The following is an 18,414-nucleotide window of genomic DNA, read 5'->3' on the forward strand; positions in this document are numbered from 1 at the left end:
AAAGAATTGCCCTCACACATTTTTGAAAAGTACTTGATATGGTGAAACAGCTATAGACCAGAACTTAAGAAGTGTGTGTGTGTGTGTGTGTGTGTGTGTGTGTGTGTGTGTGTGTACCTACACACTCTGGGTATATAGCTCAGTTGGTATTGCATTCATGAGGCCCTGGGTTCAAACCCCAACACTGAAGAAAAAAAAAAAAAAAAGAAGCATTTGGGCTCTCAGTTGATAAGCCCAGTGCACTTCCATTTAGAATGCCTTACAGAGCTCCCGTGTCAGGATGATTGTGGGTACTATCTGGTCAGATGTTCTCAGTGCTTGAGGAAAAAGACCTCCACAGAGGTCTGTACTGCTGTAGGCTGCTGCTGCTGCTGCTGCTGCTGCTGCTGCTGCTGCTGCTGCTTTTCCTCCTCTTCACCCCCCCCCCCCACCTCTCAGCTAGGGTCTTACCATTGCAGCCCAGGTCCTGAATTTATAATCTCTTGCCTCAGCCTTTCAAGTACTGTAAATATAGGTATGTACTACTATGTCCAGTCTCATTAGTGGCTTCTTGATTCCTGACTACTGATAATACCTAGGATTGGGTTTTTGATCTAGATTAGAGGAGAATTAAGGGGTAAGTATGAATTCTGGGGAAGGGCACAGGAACAGTTTAGACCTATACCTGTGGGCCTGAGGACCTGCATCATCCCCACCAGCTGCCTGCTACACTTGCCTATCCCTGGAACTTAAATTGTGTATCTTTATAGCACAATTTGGGCCCAGCTTTGAGAAGGACTCTGGGTCTCTGGGCTTCCATTCAGCAAGTGACTTGGATAAAATAGCCCCCAAGTTTTCATTAAATGAATTAATCTAAGAATTATTAGACAAGGGAAACTTGAACTGAGTATTGAAGAATGAAGAATTTGAAGGTATGCATGGGATAGAAGTTTGTTGGTCTGCTGAGGCACAAGGTGTACAATTGTGAGAAAATGAATGGGCACCAAAACCTCAATAGGTAGATGTATCCTGTTGGTAAGCAGGAAATTAAGAACAGTTAGATTTGCAGGTGTGTGCAGTCAAGAGAAGACAGGGAAGAGTGCACAGGGCAGAAATTAGGATCTTGCTGGGGTTGTGTGGATATTTGTTGTTAGCCTCTCCCTGCAAGTTCTTTGCCAAGGTTCGCTTTCTGCCCATAATTTATCAATTTCATCATTAGTAAAAGGTACTACATTTCCTGCTGGGTCTATTTCTGCTTATTGACAAAGTCTCAAATTTTCTTTTAGAATCAACTCAGAGACATTTTCCACATAAGTTTTTGTTTATTTACTTACTTACTCTTTATGTGGTAAAAAGATCCATTATAAGATAATATCTTACCTCTGCATTAATATTCCTGTAGGAGAATGTTTAGAAGGGAAGATTACCAGAATGCAATCAAGCTCTGGATCCAAATGATCCACATGTACACCTGTAATTTCTTTTCTACCAAAGGCAATTCTCTCTTAGCTTCAGCTGATAATTCTCTTGGATTATTTAAATCCTTGTCCCCATTTAAGGTTTTGAACAAATTAATCAGTTCTTAATTTTCTACTCCAATAGTGGGCTGTAGATAGGAAATGTCTTTGAAAGCCATTAAAAGTCCACAATTGAGCTCTCCTAATTTGCATCTTTTGGAGTCTAGTTTTTTGTAGACCTATTTTATATCCTAAATAGTTAATAGAATCTCCTCTTTGTATTTTTTTTTTCAGGAGCAATTTGTAATCCCTAACAAGACAAAATTTTCTTTACTTCTTCAAACATTCTTTCTAAAGTATCTACGTTTGAATCAGCTAGTAAGATATCGTCCATGTAATGGTAAACTATAGATTGAGAAAATTGTTTACAAATCATTTCCAGTGGCTGACTTACAAAATATGGCATAGGGTGGGGCTATTTAACATTCCCTGTGGGAGAACTTTCCATTAATATCTTTTAACAGGCTGAAAGTTATTATAAATAGGCACTGTGAAAGCAAATTTTTCTTTTTCTTGTAAAGGTATAGTGAAGAAACAGTCTTTTAAATCAATAACTATCAGAGGCCATTCTTTAGGTAACAGAGAAGGCAAAAGAATTCAAGATTGTAGAGAGAGCCCATTGGCTGAATCACCTTATTAACAGCTCTTAGATCTGTTACCCTTATCCATTTTCCAGATTTCATTTTAACAACAAATACAGGAGAATTCCAAGGACTGGTTGATTCTTCAGTATGCTGAGCATTTAGCTGCTCCTGTACCAACTGTTCTAAAGCCTGCAGTTTCTCTGATGTTAAAAGCCATTGTTGAACCCATACAAGCTTGTCTGTTAACCATTTTAAAAGTAGGGCTGTTGATGCCTTTGAAAGATCAGCAGCTGTTGTGCCTTGTTCTTGTACAACCTGCATGGTTGGTGACTATTCTTTATAATACCTTCTAATATTTTCCCAGAAACATAAGTTAATTTATGGTTTGTTTCTGAGATTGGAGGAATGTTAATCTGGGTGTTCCATTGCTGTAACAAATCACGTCCCCACAAATTCATTGCTATATTACTCACATATGGCTTTAATTTTCTCTCTGTCCTTCTGGCCCTGTACATTCAATTAGACCCATCTCACACTCTGTTTTACCTGAAATAACATTCCAGTCCCCAAAAGCTGAATATTTACTTCCTGAAGAAGCCAATTTGGATGCCAAGATTTTGGTGCAATTATTGTTACATCCATATCTGTGTCTACAAGACCTTCAATGATGATGTCATTTATTCGTATTTTTAATTTTAGTCTTTGTTCATTTATAGAAGTTTGCCAAAATATTTGCTTTATGGTTTCTCCTGAATTCTTTGTTCTTTCTTCTATAGCTGTTTTATCATCCAGAGCAGTATGGTTTTTTACAATAGATATTAGGTTCTTAAATTGCTCTGGTAAGGAGTTTTCTCCATGATGACAGGAAATGACTAAATGGAATTTGACGTGGAGGCCTGTGAGAGGCCCCTCAAGGCATTTCCTGATGGCAAAGAGTTACCTTGACTGTCCCTTGTTGATCTATATTCATTAGTCCAATGTCTGCCTTTGCCACACCTTCTGCATAATCCAGAACAGAAGGGTGTTCTGTTGAGATTATTCTTAGAAAAAAAATTGTTTCTAGGAACACCTTGTTTACAATCTCTTTTTAGGTGACATTGTTTACCTCCATTGAAACATTTGACATTTTGATTTTTCTTCAAACCTCTGGAAATCACCTTGCCTATTCAAGCATCATCATAGTCATGAGATTCAATAGTGATTGTATATCAGATCCATTCCTCTAAGGGTGTTGATCTTGCCTTTAATGAACCAATTATCCTTTTGCATTGTGCATTAGCATTTTCAAAAGCCAGAAATTCAATTATTATTTGTCTAGTTTCTAAATTTAGTATCATTCTATTTACTGCTGAAGTCAATCTTTGTAAGAAGTCAGTGAAGGTTTCTTTTGGGCCCTTCATAACTTTAGTAAATGACTCGATTTTCTTTCCTACTTCTTCAATTCTGTCCCAAGCATTCAAGGCTGTTATGTGGCATAAAGCCAGGGTGTGATCATCATGTAGAGATTGCCTTTATACATTAGCATAATCTCCCTCTCCAAGAAGTTGGTCTTGGGAGATTTCCATACCTCTAACCAACCCTACTTTTTTGTTCAGTGGTCTTAGCCTCATTTTTCCACCAGGTCCTCCATAGTTATTGAGGACCAGCCTCCAAGACTACTGTAACCAAGTTTCTCCAGTCCTGAGGGATAATTCTATTACAAGTTGTCCATGAGTTTAACATCTGCATCACAAAAGGTGAATGCATGCCATATGAGATTATCACTTCCTTGCAAAGTCTAACATTTGCACAGGAGTCATTCAGCTCTTATACTGTCTTGAGGATATCTATCATTTGGCAGTTCCTATAAGGTTACTGGATAAATTAAGGTTGGCTATTTGAAAACCTTAGTCTGTTCCTCTCTAACCTTATAATGCAATGCTGAGATTGGTTCTTCTTTAAATTCCTCCATCTGTGTTTGAATATCTCTATGATCTGTTTTAATAAGTTTTTCTAAAACCTTTATCTTGGCACTCATATTAACCAACCTTTTAAATGATAAAACAAAAGTGATCAAACAGATAATGTTTATAATTGACATTACGTTAAATCCCATCAAAATTAATTATCCTCTCATCTAATTATTCTATTTCCAAACTGTGCATTGTGTAATCATAGAGACCTAACTCTCTCCATTGTAATAGTGTTACCCAGTTTTTAATGTGGGGGAAAAAATCTCTCTCTTTTACTAAATCCCCCCTTTAAGAATTCCCAGTTGTCTCACCAAATCTGCCAACGATGACGATTCAGATGTGAGGCTGACTGCTTCTGCAGAGAACATTGGAAGCCTGAGTAGGTTTTAAGGCAGCTACCTAGTGTGCCACAACCCACCGGGAGAGAAGAAGCCAAAGAGCCAGCCGTCTGCATGGGGGAATGTGTGAAAGTGGCTAACTTCTGCAGTTTTTGGAGCGCAAAAGCCTATGGAGTTTGCTGCAGATAGGCTGCAACAGAAACTTAGCCAGGCGTGGTAGTGACTCTGGCCACATGTAGCTCTGGCCTGTGCTGGTGGCTGCAAAGCCACAGGCAAGCATCTTTTTTGTGAATTCATGCCCCAAATATTAGACACCAGGTGTAGCATGAATCCTAATTGGTCTTAATAATAAAAACCCAGAGCCAGATATCGGGGTAAATGCTGAAAGATCCGTAAAGGAACCAGCACTAAAGAGACTTCTTACCTCTATGGAATCCTCAGCCTGAAAGGGAGAGAACTGAGTTCCTGTCTCCTCCCTCCTTAACTTGCCTGCTTGTGTTCTGGTTAAAAGCATTGCCTGCCATCACAGCATCTCACCCAATATTTCCTTTAAACTTCCTTATGTCGTTTTTTTGGTTTTTAAAATTATTTTAAAATTTTACTTTATATGTATGGGTGTTTTGCCTTCATGTATATCTGTGTACCCTGTGCATGCCTTGTGCCAGTGGAGGCCATGAGAGGGCATCAGATACCCTGGAACTGGAGTTAAATGATTGTAAGCCATGATGTGGATATTGGAAATCAAACCCAGGTTCTCTAGAAGAGTAGCTAGTGCTCTTAACCACTAAACCATCTCTCCAGCCTTCTTGTGTAGTTCTTGATCAGTGAAGTAATAGCATCCTCTGTGGACAGCATCTTGGCAAAATGGGGTCTATGATTAGACTATTCTTTGTCCTTCACTGAGCTTGCTGTCCTGGACCAATTTTGTGCCTGAAGGCCCTATTTCATCTCGAGTTATGTTCATCATCATTGCCTCCTCTCTGTTCACAAATGTGAAAGATGGCCCTTGCTCTTAGAACTCAGCCCTCACCAGGCCTGTCCCTGTCCCCAATAACAAGGTTCCATTTTATCATCAGTACAAGTAAGAGAATCTCCTCTCCTATGGGATTTGCTATTTCTGTTCTAAAGTTTGCCCTTTTGTTTCAGGTTGTTTTGTGTGCCATTAGACTACTCAATCTGCTACTCAAATGCCCACTCAATGGAGAAAAGGCGAGTTTGCTGTGGCGTACATGCCCCCAGATCGTCACAGCTCTAATGGTGAGTAGCTTCTCGAGAGGCACCCTCCAGCTCATTTGACATTCCCTCTTCTATAAGACAGCTAGTTGCTTGGGATCCGCCATCCTATGGTTCTGGGGCTGTTTCTTGAAGGTAGCGTGAACAGGTAACCCATTTGTGTTTTCTGTCTGCATACACTGTTAGACAATAACAACCTGGCATGGAGGTGGTGAGAGGGATGGACACTGAGAACTATAAGAAAGGGAGTGATGAGATGAATGGCAAGGACAAGGTGAGGCTACTTTGGGCCATATACTCAAAATAGGTGAAGGGGGATCCCTAGGGCTGATTCCCCACAAAATTGTGTGGTCAGGTATCAGGAGGGGTACATGTGTGTAAGGCATGTGATACAGTGAAGGGGAATACTCTTATCCTACCAAAGTGTTGAATTTATCTGGCAGTTACTTAGTTTCATTTTATACTACAAAAGCCTGGTTCCACCTGACGGACGCATGCCTTTAATCCCAGACCTTGGGAGGCACAGCCAGGTGGATCTCTGTGAGTTCAAGGCTAGTCTGGTCTACAGAGTGAGGTCCAGGACAGGCACCAAAAAACTACACAGAGAAACCCTGTCTTGGAAAACAAAACAACAAAACAAAACAACCAAAAACTTGGTTCATTGAGGCTGGTCTTAGTGTTTGCACCCTTCATTGAGCCTGGCTCAAAGGTTCTTACTGAAGATAGGAAAGAACAGTGCCTGTTTGCCATCATTGTCATCTGGATATAACTTCTGCTATCTGAGAGAATTGTCATGAATCAGCATATTTCCAGAGCTAAAGGGCCTGAAAACTAGACTGCATGTTTCCTCCTGTTTTCTAATTTGCTTGTTTTTGACCTAAGAATATGTAAAAGCAAAAGGCCTATGCTGCATATGTATGTGTTGAGTAGACAGTGGAGAAGCAAGTGGGGTATGGAACATACTGATGGGTGGCCATTATGATGACAGTGTGTGTGTTGACCACCTTGATATGCACCAGGTTGGAACCCACTTGATGCCTCTAATGTGTGTGGCAGACAGGCTGCAGAGCCATGTTCCCTGCAGAATGATGGCACTTGTAAGATTCAGGACCCAAAGACCTCCTTAGATACTGTCAAGCTAGAAGCCACAGGGGTGTTCTCTAAATGACCCAGGGATATAGTTTTTTGTTTGTTTGTTTGTTTGTTTGTTTGTTTGTTTGTTTTTAAACTCTTTTGGCTCTTTGGGGGGCCCACTACCCAGCTCCCCAATAAATCAGACATGGAGGCTTATTCTTACTTATGAATGCCTGGCCTTAGCTTGGCTTGTTTCTAGCCAGCTTTTCTTAAATTATCCATCTATCTTTTGCCTATGGGCTTTTGTCTTTCTCTATTTCTATATACTTTTCTTTACTTCTTACTCTGTGGCTTGCTGTATAGCTGGTCAACTGGCCCCTAATGTCCTCCTCCTTTTCTTGGTCTTTGATCTTCCTCTTCCCAGATTTCTCCTATTTATTCTCTTTGCCTGCCAGCCCCGCCTATTCTTCCTCCTATCTTGCTATTGGTTTTCAGCTCTTTATTAGACCAATCAGGTGTTTTAGACAGGCAAAGTAACACAGCTCCAAAGTTAAACAAAGGCAACATAAAAGAATGCAACACATCTTTGCATCATTAAACAAATGTTGCACAGCACAAACAAATGTAACACATCTTCAAATAATATTCCACAACACAGGGAAGTGCCCTATCTTGAGTCTGTTCTCTTATTGTCTAGGATAGTAACTGAAAATCTTTTTTTTTTTTTTTCCAAGACAGGATTTCTCTGTGTAGTTTTGGTACCTTTCCTGGACCTTGCTCTGTAGACCAGGATGGTCTCGAACTCACAAAGATCCACCTGGCTCTGCCTTCCAAGTGCTGGGATTAAAGGGGTGCCTCACTGTGGCTGGCGTAACTGAAAATTTTAATGAGACCTGTTTTATAATCAGAGGCATTTTATAATCAGATGATCTGTTTTGCTACGTGTGTCTGACATGCAGCTTCCTTGTAAGGAGTTGGGTGTGTCTGTTTCCTTTTAAGAAATTGCTTGTCTCATTGTAGATGCACTCAACACAAAGTGAGAGGTGAAGCAGCCAGGGCTGTGGGAGACTGGATGATAGCCTCCTTGTCCCTTTGGATTGTTGATGGTCCACACTACTTCCTTGTAGAGCATAGGCAGACTTTCTTTGTCACCTAGAGCTTTAGTGGTTTTATGTCTTTGGAGGATCACCGTCTCTTTTCTTTCCTTTGTTTGTCTTGCTTTGTAGCTGCAACACCACGAGGCCTGCCAGGAGCAGCCTGTGGCCCTGGTAGTGGTTGAGCCTATTCTTGACGTCCTGACTGTTGTGCTGCGGAAAGGGGAGGAGACCATCAGCAACCCTCACCATGTCAGTCTGGCTTTTAACATCTTGCTCACAGTCCCTCTGGACCACCTGAAGCCACTGGAGTTTGGCAGTGTCTTCCTGAAGATGCACAATGTGCTATTCTCCATCTTGCAGTGTCACTCTAAGGTGAGAGGAAGAGCATGCAGCTGCTCCTATGTGAGCTGGGAATGCCAGCTTCTAGAGGAGCACTAGAAGGGCTGGGGGCTGCTCGGTGGTGTGCGAGAGAAAGGCTCCCAGGTTATCCTTACTACCACTAAAAATAAAGCAGACAGACAGAAAACTAAAGAAAAGCAAGCTCCACTGTTACAGACTTTGCTTCCAGTAATTTCTGGTATGTAAACATAGAAATACTTGACCTACGCTTGAGGCCAATTGAGTTTTTTTTCATGTCTGATACTCTGAGTGGTGTCATATATTATACAAAGAAGGCCCATTATTTTGTGTTTGCTGGTGATGTATTTAAATAAGTCGCTACCTTGTTTAGATATGTTGGGTTTATAATTCAAGTGGTAAAGGGAGTGAGGGTCTTGAGTTTATAATCTGCTACTGTTATGTTATGCAGAGGCTGGGAACACAGATCTCATAGAAGAGAGTATGGCCAACTAGCATTTGTTGAACATTTGCTGCTTTACCCGCCATAGTAAGACTGTAAAGCATGTGTAGTCCTATTTTAGTGATGAGGATACTGAGGCTCAGTGAACGTTTTGACCAATGCCACTTGGTTTGAATCTGAGTGTTAGGCTAAGCCTATTGATACCTTTGACCAGGGTTCTTTTGGTTCTTTGACCAGGCACCACCACTAATATATGTGACCAGTAAGAATTCATAGATACTATGTATGTTCATGTACACATACATGTTGAGATATTTCTAAGTATTTTGATAATCTAAGAATAGATAGTGTGCATACATGCTATGATGTGTGTTTGAGGGTCAGAGTACAAATTTATGGAGACTGTTCTCTGTCTCTTTTATATGAGGGTCAGTGTCCAAAGTAGGGTTACTATTACTGTGCTGAAACACCATGACCCAAAAGCAGGTTGGGGAGAAAAGGGTTTATTTGGCTTACACTTCCTCATAATAGTCCATCACTGAAGGAAATTAGGACAAGGAACTCAAGCAGGGCAGGAACCTGGAGGCAGGAGCTGATGCAGAGACCATAGAGGGTTCTGCTTCCTGGCTTGTTTCTCATGGCTTGCTCAGCTTGCATTCTTATAGAACCCAGGACTACTAGCCCAGGAATGGCACCACCCACAGAGGTCTGGCCCTTCCCTATCAATCACTTATTAAGAAAATGCCGGGGTTGGGGATTTAGCTTAGTGGTAGAGTGCTTGCCTAGCAACTGCAAGGCCCTGGGTTTGGTCCTCAGCTCTGGGGGAAAAAAAAGCCTTGCAGCCAGATCTTATGGAGGCATTTTCTCAATTGAGGCTTTTTCCTCTCTGATGACTCTAGCTTGTGTCAAATTAACCTAAAACCAGCCAGCACATTCAGGGATTGAACTCAGGCCACGAGGCATGCATGGCAAACATCTTTACCCACTAAGTTATCTTATCTCTCCAGCAATGCCATTTTTAAGAGAAATGGGCTGTTCCAAAGACTTTTCCGTCTGTCACCTTTGGCCCTGCCTCCTATGTCACTACCTTTGATAAGAAATGTTTTGACTAATTATTAAGGTTGTTATGTGACTGTATAATATAAATGCAGTACAAATCTATCACAATCTGAGATTGCAGATCTTGCTAAAAGTTATGAAAGTAAGAATAAAAAACTGACTCCTGCAAAGCTACTAACACATGAGTATTTAGTGTGTTTGGACTTCAGTGTGTAGAGAACCTCAACAACATAATATTAACAGGATGATGTGAGTAATTAAAGTAGCTAACATTCACCTGACACTCTCAGGTCTCATGAGGGAAGCCAATACATGGTTAGAGCCACATACATGTGAACACTCAGCTAGAATCCTTTCACATATATCTGGGTAATATATGTGGTAACAGGTGGCCAACATTGACAAGGCACCTAGGAGGAGACTATGATGAGAAAACTTCACGTTATAATTATTTCCTCATGATGACCTGTTATCTTCATTTTGCAAATGAGAAAAATGAGGCACACACAGATTTGTGAAGTTACCAAAGTGTCATTGTGGAGCTAGGTAGTTTGGTCTGGATTTGATAACTTTTCATCAGTATAACAAGAATTCAGAGAGAACTTAGAGCATTGATGAAGCTCTGGGATGCTTTCACAAAAATAGCCTCCTCTTAAACCTGTTGCAAAAAGCCAGTATGAAAGGTTTGCTGTGATTTTGTCTGAATTTTGTTGGATTAATTATACTAGAGAGAATTGTTCTGGTGCTTTACTCTTTTTTTCAGTCCAACATATAGAGCAGTGTGGTCCAGTAAGTAAATATTCAGTGGTGCTTGCATTGTCAGTGTGGTACTCATTTGCCTCAGACATGTTGGCCACTTGAAATGTGGTTAGTATGACTAGGAACTACATGTTTAATTTTGCTTAATTCTAATTCAATTTACATGAGCTCATTGCTGTTTGGCTGGACATTGTGGTTGTTTCTGATGTCAGGTGTAAAGGAAGTATGTTTGGGACTGGGGAGATGTAAGCGTGAGGAGCCCAATTTGGATCCCCAGAATCCAAGTAAAGCTGGACATGGTAGCCTGTGTTTGTAACCCCAGTGCTTTTATGGCAAGATAGGAGGTGGAGATAGGTGAATCCCTGGAAGGTTGAGGGTCAGCTGGCCTGGAGAACACAGCAGTGAACAACAAAAATAAGGTAGAAGGCAAGGACTAATACCTGACTGAGGTTGTCCTCTGACCTCTACATGTGTGCTGTGGCATACATACAGCCACACTCACATACATGCATGACCTCACATACATGCATGACCACACATGCACACAGAGATGAAAAAAGCATGTTTTGTCATTTTAGCCTTCTTTTTCTTTTTCTTTTTCTTTTCCTTCCTTCCTTCCTCCCTCCCTCCCTCCCTCCCTCCCTCCCTCCCTCCCTTCCTTCCTTCCTTTCTTTCTTTCTAAATGAAATAAAGTAGAGTTTATTGAGAAAAGGCTTTAACTGCCTGATGTAGTAATGAATGCCTGTGATCTCAGCACTTGGCAAAGACAGGAGGAATGCTGTGAGTTTGAAGCCAGCTTGGTCTACATATGAATTTCAGGCCAACCAGTGATACATAGTGAATCTTTGTCTCAAAGGAAAACAATTTTTATAAATAAAAGAAAGTGGGAAGGAAGAAGTATTTGGAGGATGGTTTTTAGACACTGAAGAAGGTTAGGAGTAAGCTTTTTAAAAAGATTTTATGTGTAGGAGTGTTTTATCTGCATATATGTATTGCAGCACATGCATGCAGGGCTCATGATATCAGAAGAGGGTGCCTGATCCCTTGGAACTGGAGTTACAGACAGAGGGTTGTGAGCTCCTATGTGGTACTAGGAATTAAACCCAGGTCCTCGGCAAGAGGACCTATTCTTAACCACTTAGTTATCTCTCCAGTTCCAGGAGCAGGCTTCTTAAAAGAGTTGCTTAGACTTGGTGTTCAAAGGAAAGTCCTAGGCAGGCTATTCATCACTGTTATTTGGGATGGTTTGGTCCTCATTTTAAGTGAATTTATGTAATCATTTTTTAAAAAACACCAATTCTATGTGTGTTCCTAGGGTATATTAGAACCAGTGTAGAGAAAACACAGACTCGGCAAATTTTAAATCAAGGTGTCCTACAAATTTTGAAATGTATGCAATGTGGAACCCCTACTCCCTAAAATATTAAAACAAGAATTAAGGAGCCAGATGTGAACCAGATGCTCAGTGTTTTTGGCAAAAAGAGAAGTATCTGTGCTGCACAGCAAGGCATACACCTCTCTGTATGGCCTGCCAAGTAAGCAGACGAAGATCATTGACCTACTTATGTGTTCCTTTATTACCACAGGTGATGCTGAAGGCCATTCCATCTTTCTTGAACTCATTTAATAGACTATTGTTTTCAGTTATGCATGAAGGACGGCAGAAAGACAAAGGTAATTCAGAGTATTGGCATTGGGTGCACAGATTCAAGTGTATTTATCATGCAGTGTTTCTAGCCATAAATATTATTGAAAATAAAACCACCAAACTGAGTTCACATGAGAAATGTTCAGATTATCAAGTGAGTATTCAAGAAAGAATTTATTGAAAAATATTTATTTTTATTTGTGTATGTGTGTATAAATTTTGTGTGCAAAGCTAATGTTAGTGGAGACCAGAAGAGAGGCTGCCCTAGAGCCATAGTTACAGGTAGTTTTAAGCCCCCTGGTATGGGTGCTAGGAATGGAACTTGTGACCTCACGGAGTTCTCTCTCCAGCCTCTTGTCTTAGTTAGGATTTTTATTGCTGTGATGAAACACCAGGACCAAAAGCAACTTGGTTGAAGGAAGGGGTTTATTTCAGCCTACAACTCTCAGGCTGCACTCTGTCACTGATGGAAATCAGGGCAGGAACTTAGAGGCAGGAACTGAAGCAGAGGCCATGTGGATTGCTGCTCACTGGCTCGCTCTCCATGGTTTGCTCAGCCTGAAAAAATACAACTTAGTACCAGCTGCTCAAGGGTGGCACTGCCCCCTGTGGCATGGGCCTTCCCACATGAATCATTAATAAAGAGAGTGTACTGTTTTATTCATGACTTGCCTACAGGAAATATGATAGAGGCATTTTTTTCAGTTGAGGTTCTGTTTCCCAAATAACTCTAGCTAAGGTCAAATTGATAAAAACAAGAACACAACCCAGCCAAAGCATTTCTCAAGATGACTTTTGTTTGTTAGAGACAGGGTCTCACTATGTAGCCCTGGCTGGCTCAAACTGGCTTCAAACTTACACCTATCCTCCTGTCTCAAGATAATTTTTTAATATTTCAAATCATCACATTTTACTGTATCCCAAACTGTGGATGCACCTGGCATCTCTGATTGAAATTTCTTTTTCTGGAAAGAAGTGAGTGGGGGGAGAAGAGATGAGAGGTTGGGCACTAATGACAGATTTTGCAGTTTTCCCTTTACTCTGCCCAGCTGTGGACAGCTAGCTAGTGGTATAACTAACTAATTGTCACCATCTCCCATGCTTGGCATAGTGCATGTGTTGACCTAATAATTAAAATTCTACTCATGTGAAAGGCTAATAACAAGTTCCTTCTCTTTAGTAGCCTTTGCTGGTATATGATTATTGTCTGTGGTTCTAGTTAAGGTTTAATATCCCAAAATGCTATTCTGATGATGATGTCTCCCCTGGTCTACCCAGGGAGGCAGGCAAGCAAACCCAGGCCTTGCTGTGGACTATGGAAGTGCAATGTGACTGTATACTACATCAAGATTATCCCTTGTCATATGTTCTGAGCATGCATGGAAGCATGTGCTTCATGTTGGCCTAGCTTGGTCCTCTCTAATCCCAAGAATATTCTCTGTACTTACTGCTTGACCCACAAGGGTTTAACAGTTCTATTCTCTTTATTGGGTTCTAGTACACTCTTAGGATTATGAATGAAGTCAGTGGCTGCAATAATTAGTGTCAGTTACTCATATTGTCTGAAAAGAGAAGCAGTAGAATGTTAGGTCTTGAAGCACATGGCTACAATGTGGGCTTTGTGAAATACTTCCCAAATATTAACTTAATTTCATAGAAATTACATTGATTTAGAGAACTACATTTATTAAAGATGTCTTCGTGTTTATTCTAAAAAACTGCTGTACATACTAAAAATAAGTCTTATTGAGGTTTAATGTATACATGATGAAATTCATCTGTTTAATTGACAATTAAGAACAAAGTGAAGCCACACCACAGTCAAAATATAGATTGTTTCAACTCCTATTTGAGTTCTGTGCCTCTGTATTAGGCCTGACCCTGAGCAACCCCCAGTCTATCATTTGTTCCTGAGTTTGTTTGCATTTTCCAGATTTATAAATAAAATTATAGCTATCACTGTGCTCAGCAAAGCTTGGGAAGTGTTGTAGCATGGGCCAGAGCTCCCTACAAAGGCAAAGCAGGCTTAGGCAGCCCAGGAACTAGATGATCCTACATTGAATAGCAAGGGAGGACTGGGAGTGAGAAGTGACTCTGGGAAGATAGGAGTAAGGTGGGGATTGTTTGCTGATGACATTGTGTCTTATCTCCATTGGCCTATGGAAGGAAAACCTTACACAGACAATTTCTAAAACTGATGGAGGCAAAGACATCATTTGGAACTCTTAAATCCTCTCAATAAACCATTTCTCTTGAAGATAGTTTTCATTTGAACCTCTCTTACAGCAGTCTGTCTCCTTTAAAATAATGATAGCAATCATAGATTTCATCCTGAGAAGTATTGATTTTTCTAGTTAGATATTGTATTGGTTGTTTTTCTCCTGGCTGTGATAAAATACTGACAAAGGCAGCTTAAGAAAGGAAGGGTTAGCCGGGTGTTGGTGGCGCACGCCTTTAATCCCAGCACTCGGGAGGCAGAGCCAGGCGGATCTTTGTGAGTTCGAGGCCAGCCTGGGCTACCAAGTGAGCTCCAGGAAAGGCGCAAAGCTACACAGAGAAACCCTGTCTCGAAAAACCAAAAAAAAAAAAAAAAAAAAAAAGAAAGGAAGGGTTTATTGGCTCACAGTTTGAGGAGATACAGTCCATCATGGGGACAGAAGTATGGGGTGGTTGGTTCCATTGTGTCTGTAGTCAGGTAGAAAGAGATGAATGCTGGGGCTCATTTGGCTTTTCTACTCCCTTCCCCCATTTTCAGCTCAGGACTCCAGTCCATGGGATGGTGCTGTCCATTTCAGGGTGGTCTTTCCTGCTCACTTAATCCTCTCTGGAAATAGCTTCTTAGACACTCCCCAGAGATATGTCTGTTAGGACTGTTAAAATCCAGTAGGTTGACAATGAAAATTAGCTCTCACAGACCCCCTAGAAAAACACATAGACTTGAAATATTGTTTTTACTGTTGTCATGTTTGGATATCTTTCACCTTATTTTTGTCTACAAAATAAGCCAGTTAGATTCTGGTAAGAGAGGGTTGCAGCCAATTCTATTTATAATATGATTGTAAGGCTAGAAGAAATGCTCTTGCCGTTTCAAAGTTAATGATTTTCTATCTGTAGGAAGCATGGATGACTTGCCAGTGGTCCTTGAGAGTGCACGCCTGGTAGAAAGGATGTATAGTCACATTGCTACTCGAGCTGAGGAGTTCACCGCATTCTCCCCATTCCTGGTGGCTCAGTATGTGACAGAGGCACAGAAGGTAAAACCAGGCTGAACATGCTCATCAGGGGCTTCCATTCACAGTCTTAGAGCTTTTTACCAATAGCAGTGATAGGCCCACAGTAGTGGGCTTTCCTGTACATGGTGTGGGGGTGGGTGGGTGGAGGTGGGGTGTGATCAGCTTTATGGAGTTATGGTCAGGACTGAGGAATGTGTGTCATGGAGCCCCTCACTGAAGTTGGCTCAGGACTTCTAGGTCTCTGGTTTCAGTATAGACTTGGGCCTGTTTCCTTTTCTTGTTATCCAGCAGGCAAGTGAAATGTCCCCCTAAGCCAAGAACTAAGAACTCTTATAGATCCAGCCCAGCAGAGGCTAGAAAAGAAGGGTCTGGGGTAGTCAGCACATTTAGCTGTCCCTAGACACTCAGAGCAGACTATAGAGTAGACACACTGGGAAATTCGTTACTGGTGATTTTTGTCCAAACTTATCTGACTTTTGGAATTGCTGTTTTAAATGATGAATTTATCATTAAGATTTACTTGTTTGCATATGTCCATGCACTGTTTTCACACTTCATAAGCTATTGGTGCCCCATAGGCCACTTTAGGACTATAAATGACGTTGGAACTTGAATTTGATTAATGAATGCCAATGTGCCAGAGAGTTGGGTGAATATAGAGTATATGTGTTTCCATTTGTTTGTATTTGTATAAACACATTTACATGCTTTCTGTCGGGGAAATAGCCAGTCTGGTGGACTGGCTTCATATTGGGGTCTCTTGCATGCATTGGTAGTTGGATCTCTTGGTGGGCACTGTAGTGGAGTATCTGGCTAGAGAAGTCGGCATTTCTCTAGCATTTGGTTGAACAGCCTTTCTAGATTGCTTCCTTCCCTATTTCTAGTAACTATAACTGTTGAGTAACTTTCTACCCCACACCCTTGCTGACATTGGTATTAAAGCTTCTTGTCATCCTAGCAACTTTGGCTGGGTTGGGGGATGGGAGGGGGCAGCAGTGCTAAGTAAGTGTATAAGAAGATACTTCCAGTGGTCCTAGAATGACATGGGGACTTGTAATTTGAGTTCCTTATGAGTATTTAGCCGTTTTATCGAAGTTTGATATTACCCAAGCATATGAGTCATTAACATATAAGCTTTTGATGAAAGAAAAGCTTGTACTTTTTAACTGGAGAATGAAATGAGACATAGTAATTTCACTTTGCTGAGGGACAAAAAGGGAAGTGATAAGTGGAACCCATAAGTTATATTATTCTAAGATTTACTTTATGAAGTCTGGTTTCCTGGCTTCATTATTCATCTCTAGTTTAAACTTGTCTATTTTTTTCCTTTTCCTTTTGTTTTGTTTTAATCTTGAAAGCAAAAAGGCCCTGTGGGTTATTTAAGGCCATTACATCCTGGAATCCATTGGCAGAAGTCTAGGTCTTATCTTTCACTTATTTTTAAATTTAGTAATGAAAATACTTCATATGCATTAGAGACTGCTATTGAAAGCCATAAATACTCCCAGGCAGCGTGTTTAGCTTTAATTAAATGCTCAAGAGCTAAGACAGTCTGAGAGATCTCTGCATTCATTCCCTGTGCTTCTGTAGACTAGGTGCTGTGGGAGGACCTGTGAGAGACAGGCAGATGTCCTGGGAAGACCCTGTTGGTCAGGAGATGCCACAGCCCACAGGCCTGCTTGTTTTGTCTGCTCGGTGTAGTGAGGAGTCCCAATGAAAACATACAAAGATGTTTCCAGTGCTTTGCTCTTTTACTTCCAGATCAGATTTACAACAGTCTCTTCATATTGCTAGCTTGGGTTGAGTAGTGGTTAATGCTCATCCCACCCAATGAGTTTTGAAGCTGCTGGAATATATTTTCATTCATTGACCATTGATTCTAATTGTAGAAACTGCCTTTGTCTTAGAAAGTCTGAAGCCCAGGGATCTGTGGCCTCACCAATTTCATGCTGCTTAATTAATGAGCTCCGGAGTTTTCAGCATGCTGCCTGATCTGTCCCTGGTTTGTGCTTAGAGTCTTCCTTCTTTCCCAGGTTACCTTGTACCCAACTGTGAAGAACCTGCTACAGGAGGGAATTTATCTCATCTTGGATCTCTGCATGGAGCGTGATATCCAATTTCTGCGGGCTTCACTGCAGCCTGGAGCACGAGATGTCTTTAAGGAGCTGCACAACGACTACCTCAAATACCATAAGGCCAAGCATGAAGGAGAGAAAAGATATACAGCCTAGGCCATACCACAGAAGCACAGTTACCTGGGACACCGTGCAGAGGCTTCATGGTTCAGAGCCATAGAGGATATAAGGCTTCTGAAGTTCTCATGCACATTGTCAATAACCATGGGAACTCTACCCCACCCCCACCCCCACCCCCACCCCCACCCACGAGCACGCGCCTTACTATGTATTCCTGACTGGCCTGGAACTTACTATGTAGACCAAGCTGGCCTTGAACTCACAGAGATCCACCTGCCTCTGCCTTCTGCATGCAGGTGCTAAAGGTATGCACTACCATGGCCACTTTGGGAATTATATATTTTTGTAGCTTTTTTATTTTTTTAAAGCTGAGTGTTCTTTAATATCACTTCCTCCAGGATGATAAGAATTGAACCTAGGGCCTCACATATACTAATCTCACGCTTCTGCTACTCAGCTACACCTTCAAGCCTCAGTACATCTTTTTGTAACTAAATGTGGCATAAGAAGCCTGGAAATAGGTTCTGGGATGGGATGAATTTAATGAAAAAATTGCTGACCATTATGACTGTACCTAATGTGGTCCTTTTTCTTTTTCCCTCTCCTGGCTGGAAACTGTAGAACTGGTGTTTTGCTTCTGATACATGGGTCTGTAATTAAGTCCTGTTTGAATAATTCTACCCTTCAAATTAAGTAACACAGAGACACTTTCTAGCTGCCATTCTTGTGTCTTCCCTCGGAAAATTCTGGTGGTGCTTGGGGGAGCAGCAAGGGCCCTGGATAGGGCAGTATGTACCTGTCTGGTAGTAGGGGAGGTCTCGTTCTAGCACAGGAGCCAGGGTTCCTGCTTGTTCCCACTTCAGTCTCAAAAGTTCATTACAGAACTTCCTACTCAGTTCAAGAAATACTGTTAATTGTTCTTACTTTATATATATACACACTATATA

The 18,414-nt window shown here is 41.2% G+C and overlaps 1 protein-coding gene across 4 annotated transcripts in view; it reads left to right on the forward strand.

The window, feature by feature from the left end:
• Positions 1-18,040, forward strand: part of Urb2 (URB2 ribosome biogenesis homolog) — a 33,871-nt gene extending 15,831 nt beyond the window's left edge. For all 4 annotated transcript variants that reach the window (XM_028856334.2, XM_028856335.2, XM_028856336.2 and 1 more), the window contains exons 6-10: positions 5,517-5,627; positions 7,904-8,146; positions 11,978-12,065; positions 15,154-15,293; positions 17,306-18,040. In XM_028856334.2, the coding sequence (XP_028712167.1) occupies positions 5,517-5,627; positions 7,904-8,146; positions 11,978-12,065; positions 15,154-15,293; positions 17,306-17,503 (780 nt within the window). In that variant the 3' untranslated portion in view covers positions 17,504-18,040. The remainder of the gene's footprint in view (positions 1-5,516; positions 5,628-7,903; positions 8,147-11,977; positions 12,066-15,153; positions 15,294-17,305) is intronic.
• The last annotated feature ends 374 nt before the right edge of the window (positions 18,041-18,414 follow it).

The sequence above is a fragment of the Peromyscus leucopus genome, chromosome 5, assembly GCF_004664715.2.
Source record: "Peromyscus leucopus breed LL Stock chromosome 5, UCI_PerLeu_2.1, whole genome shotgun sequence".
In the NCBI taxonomy this organism is placed as follows: Eukaryota; Metazoa; Chordata; class Mammalia; order Rodentia; family Cricetidae; genus Peromyscus; species Peromyscus leucopus.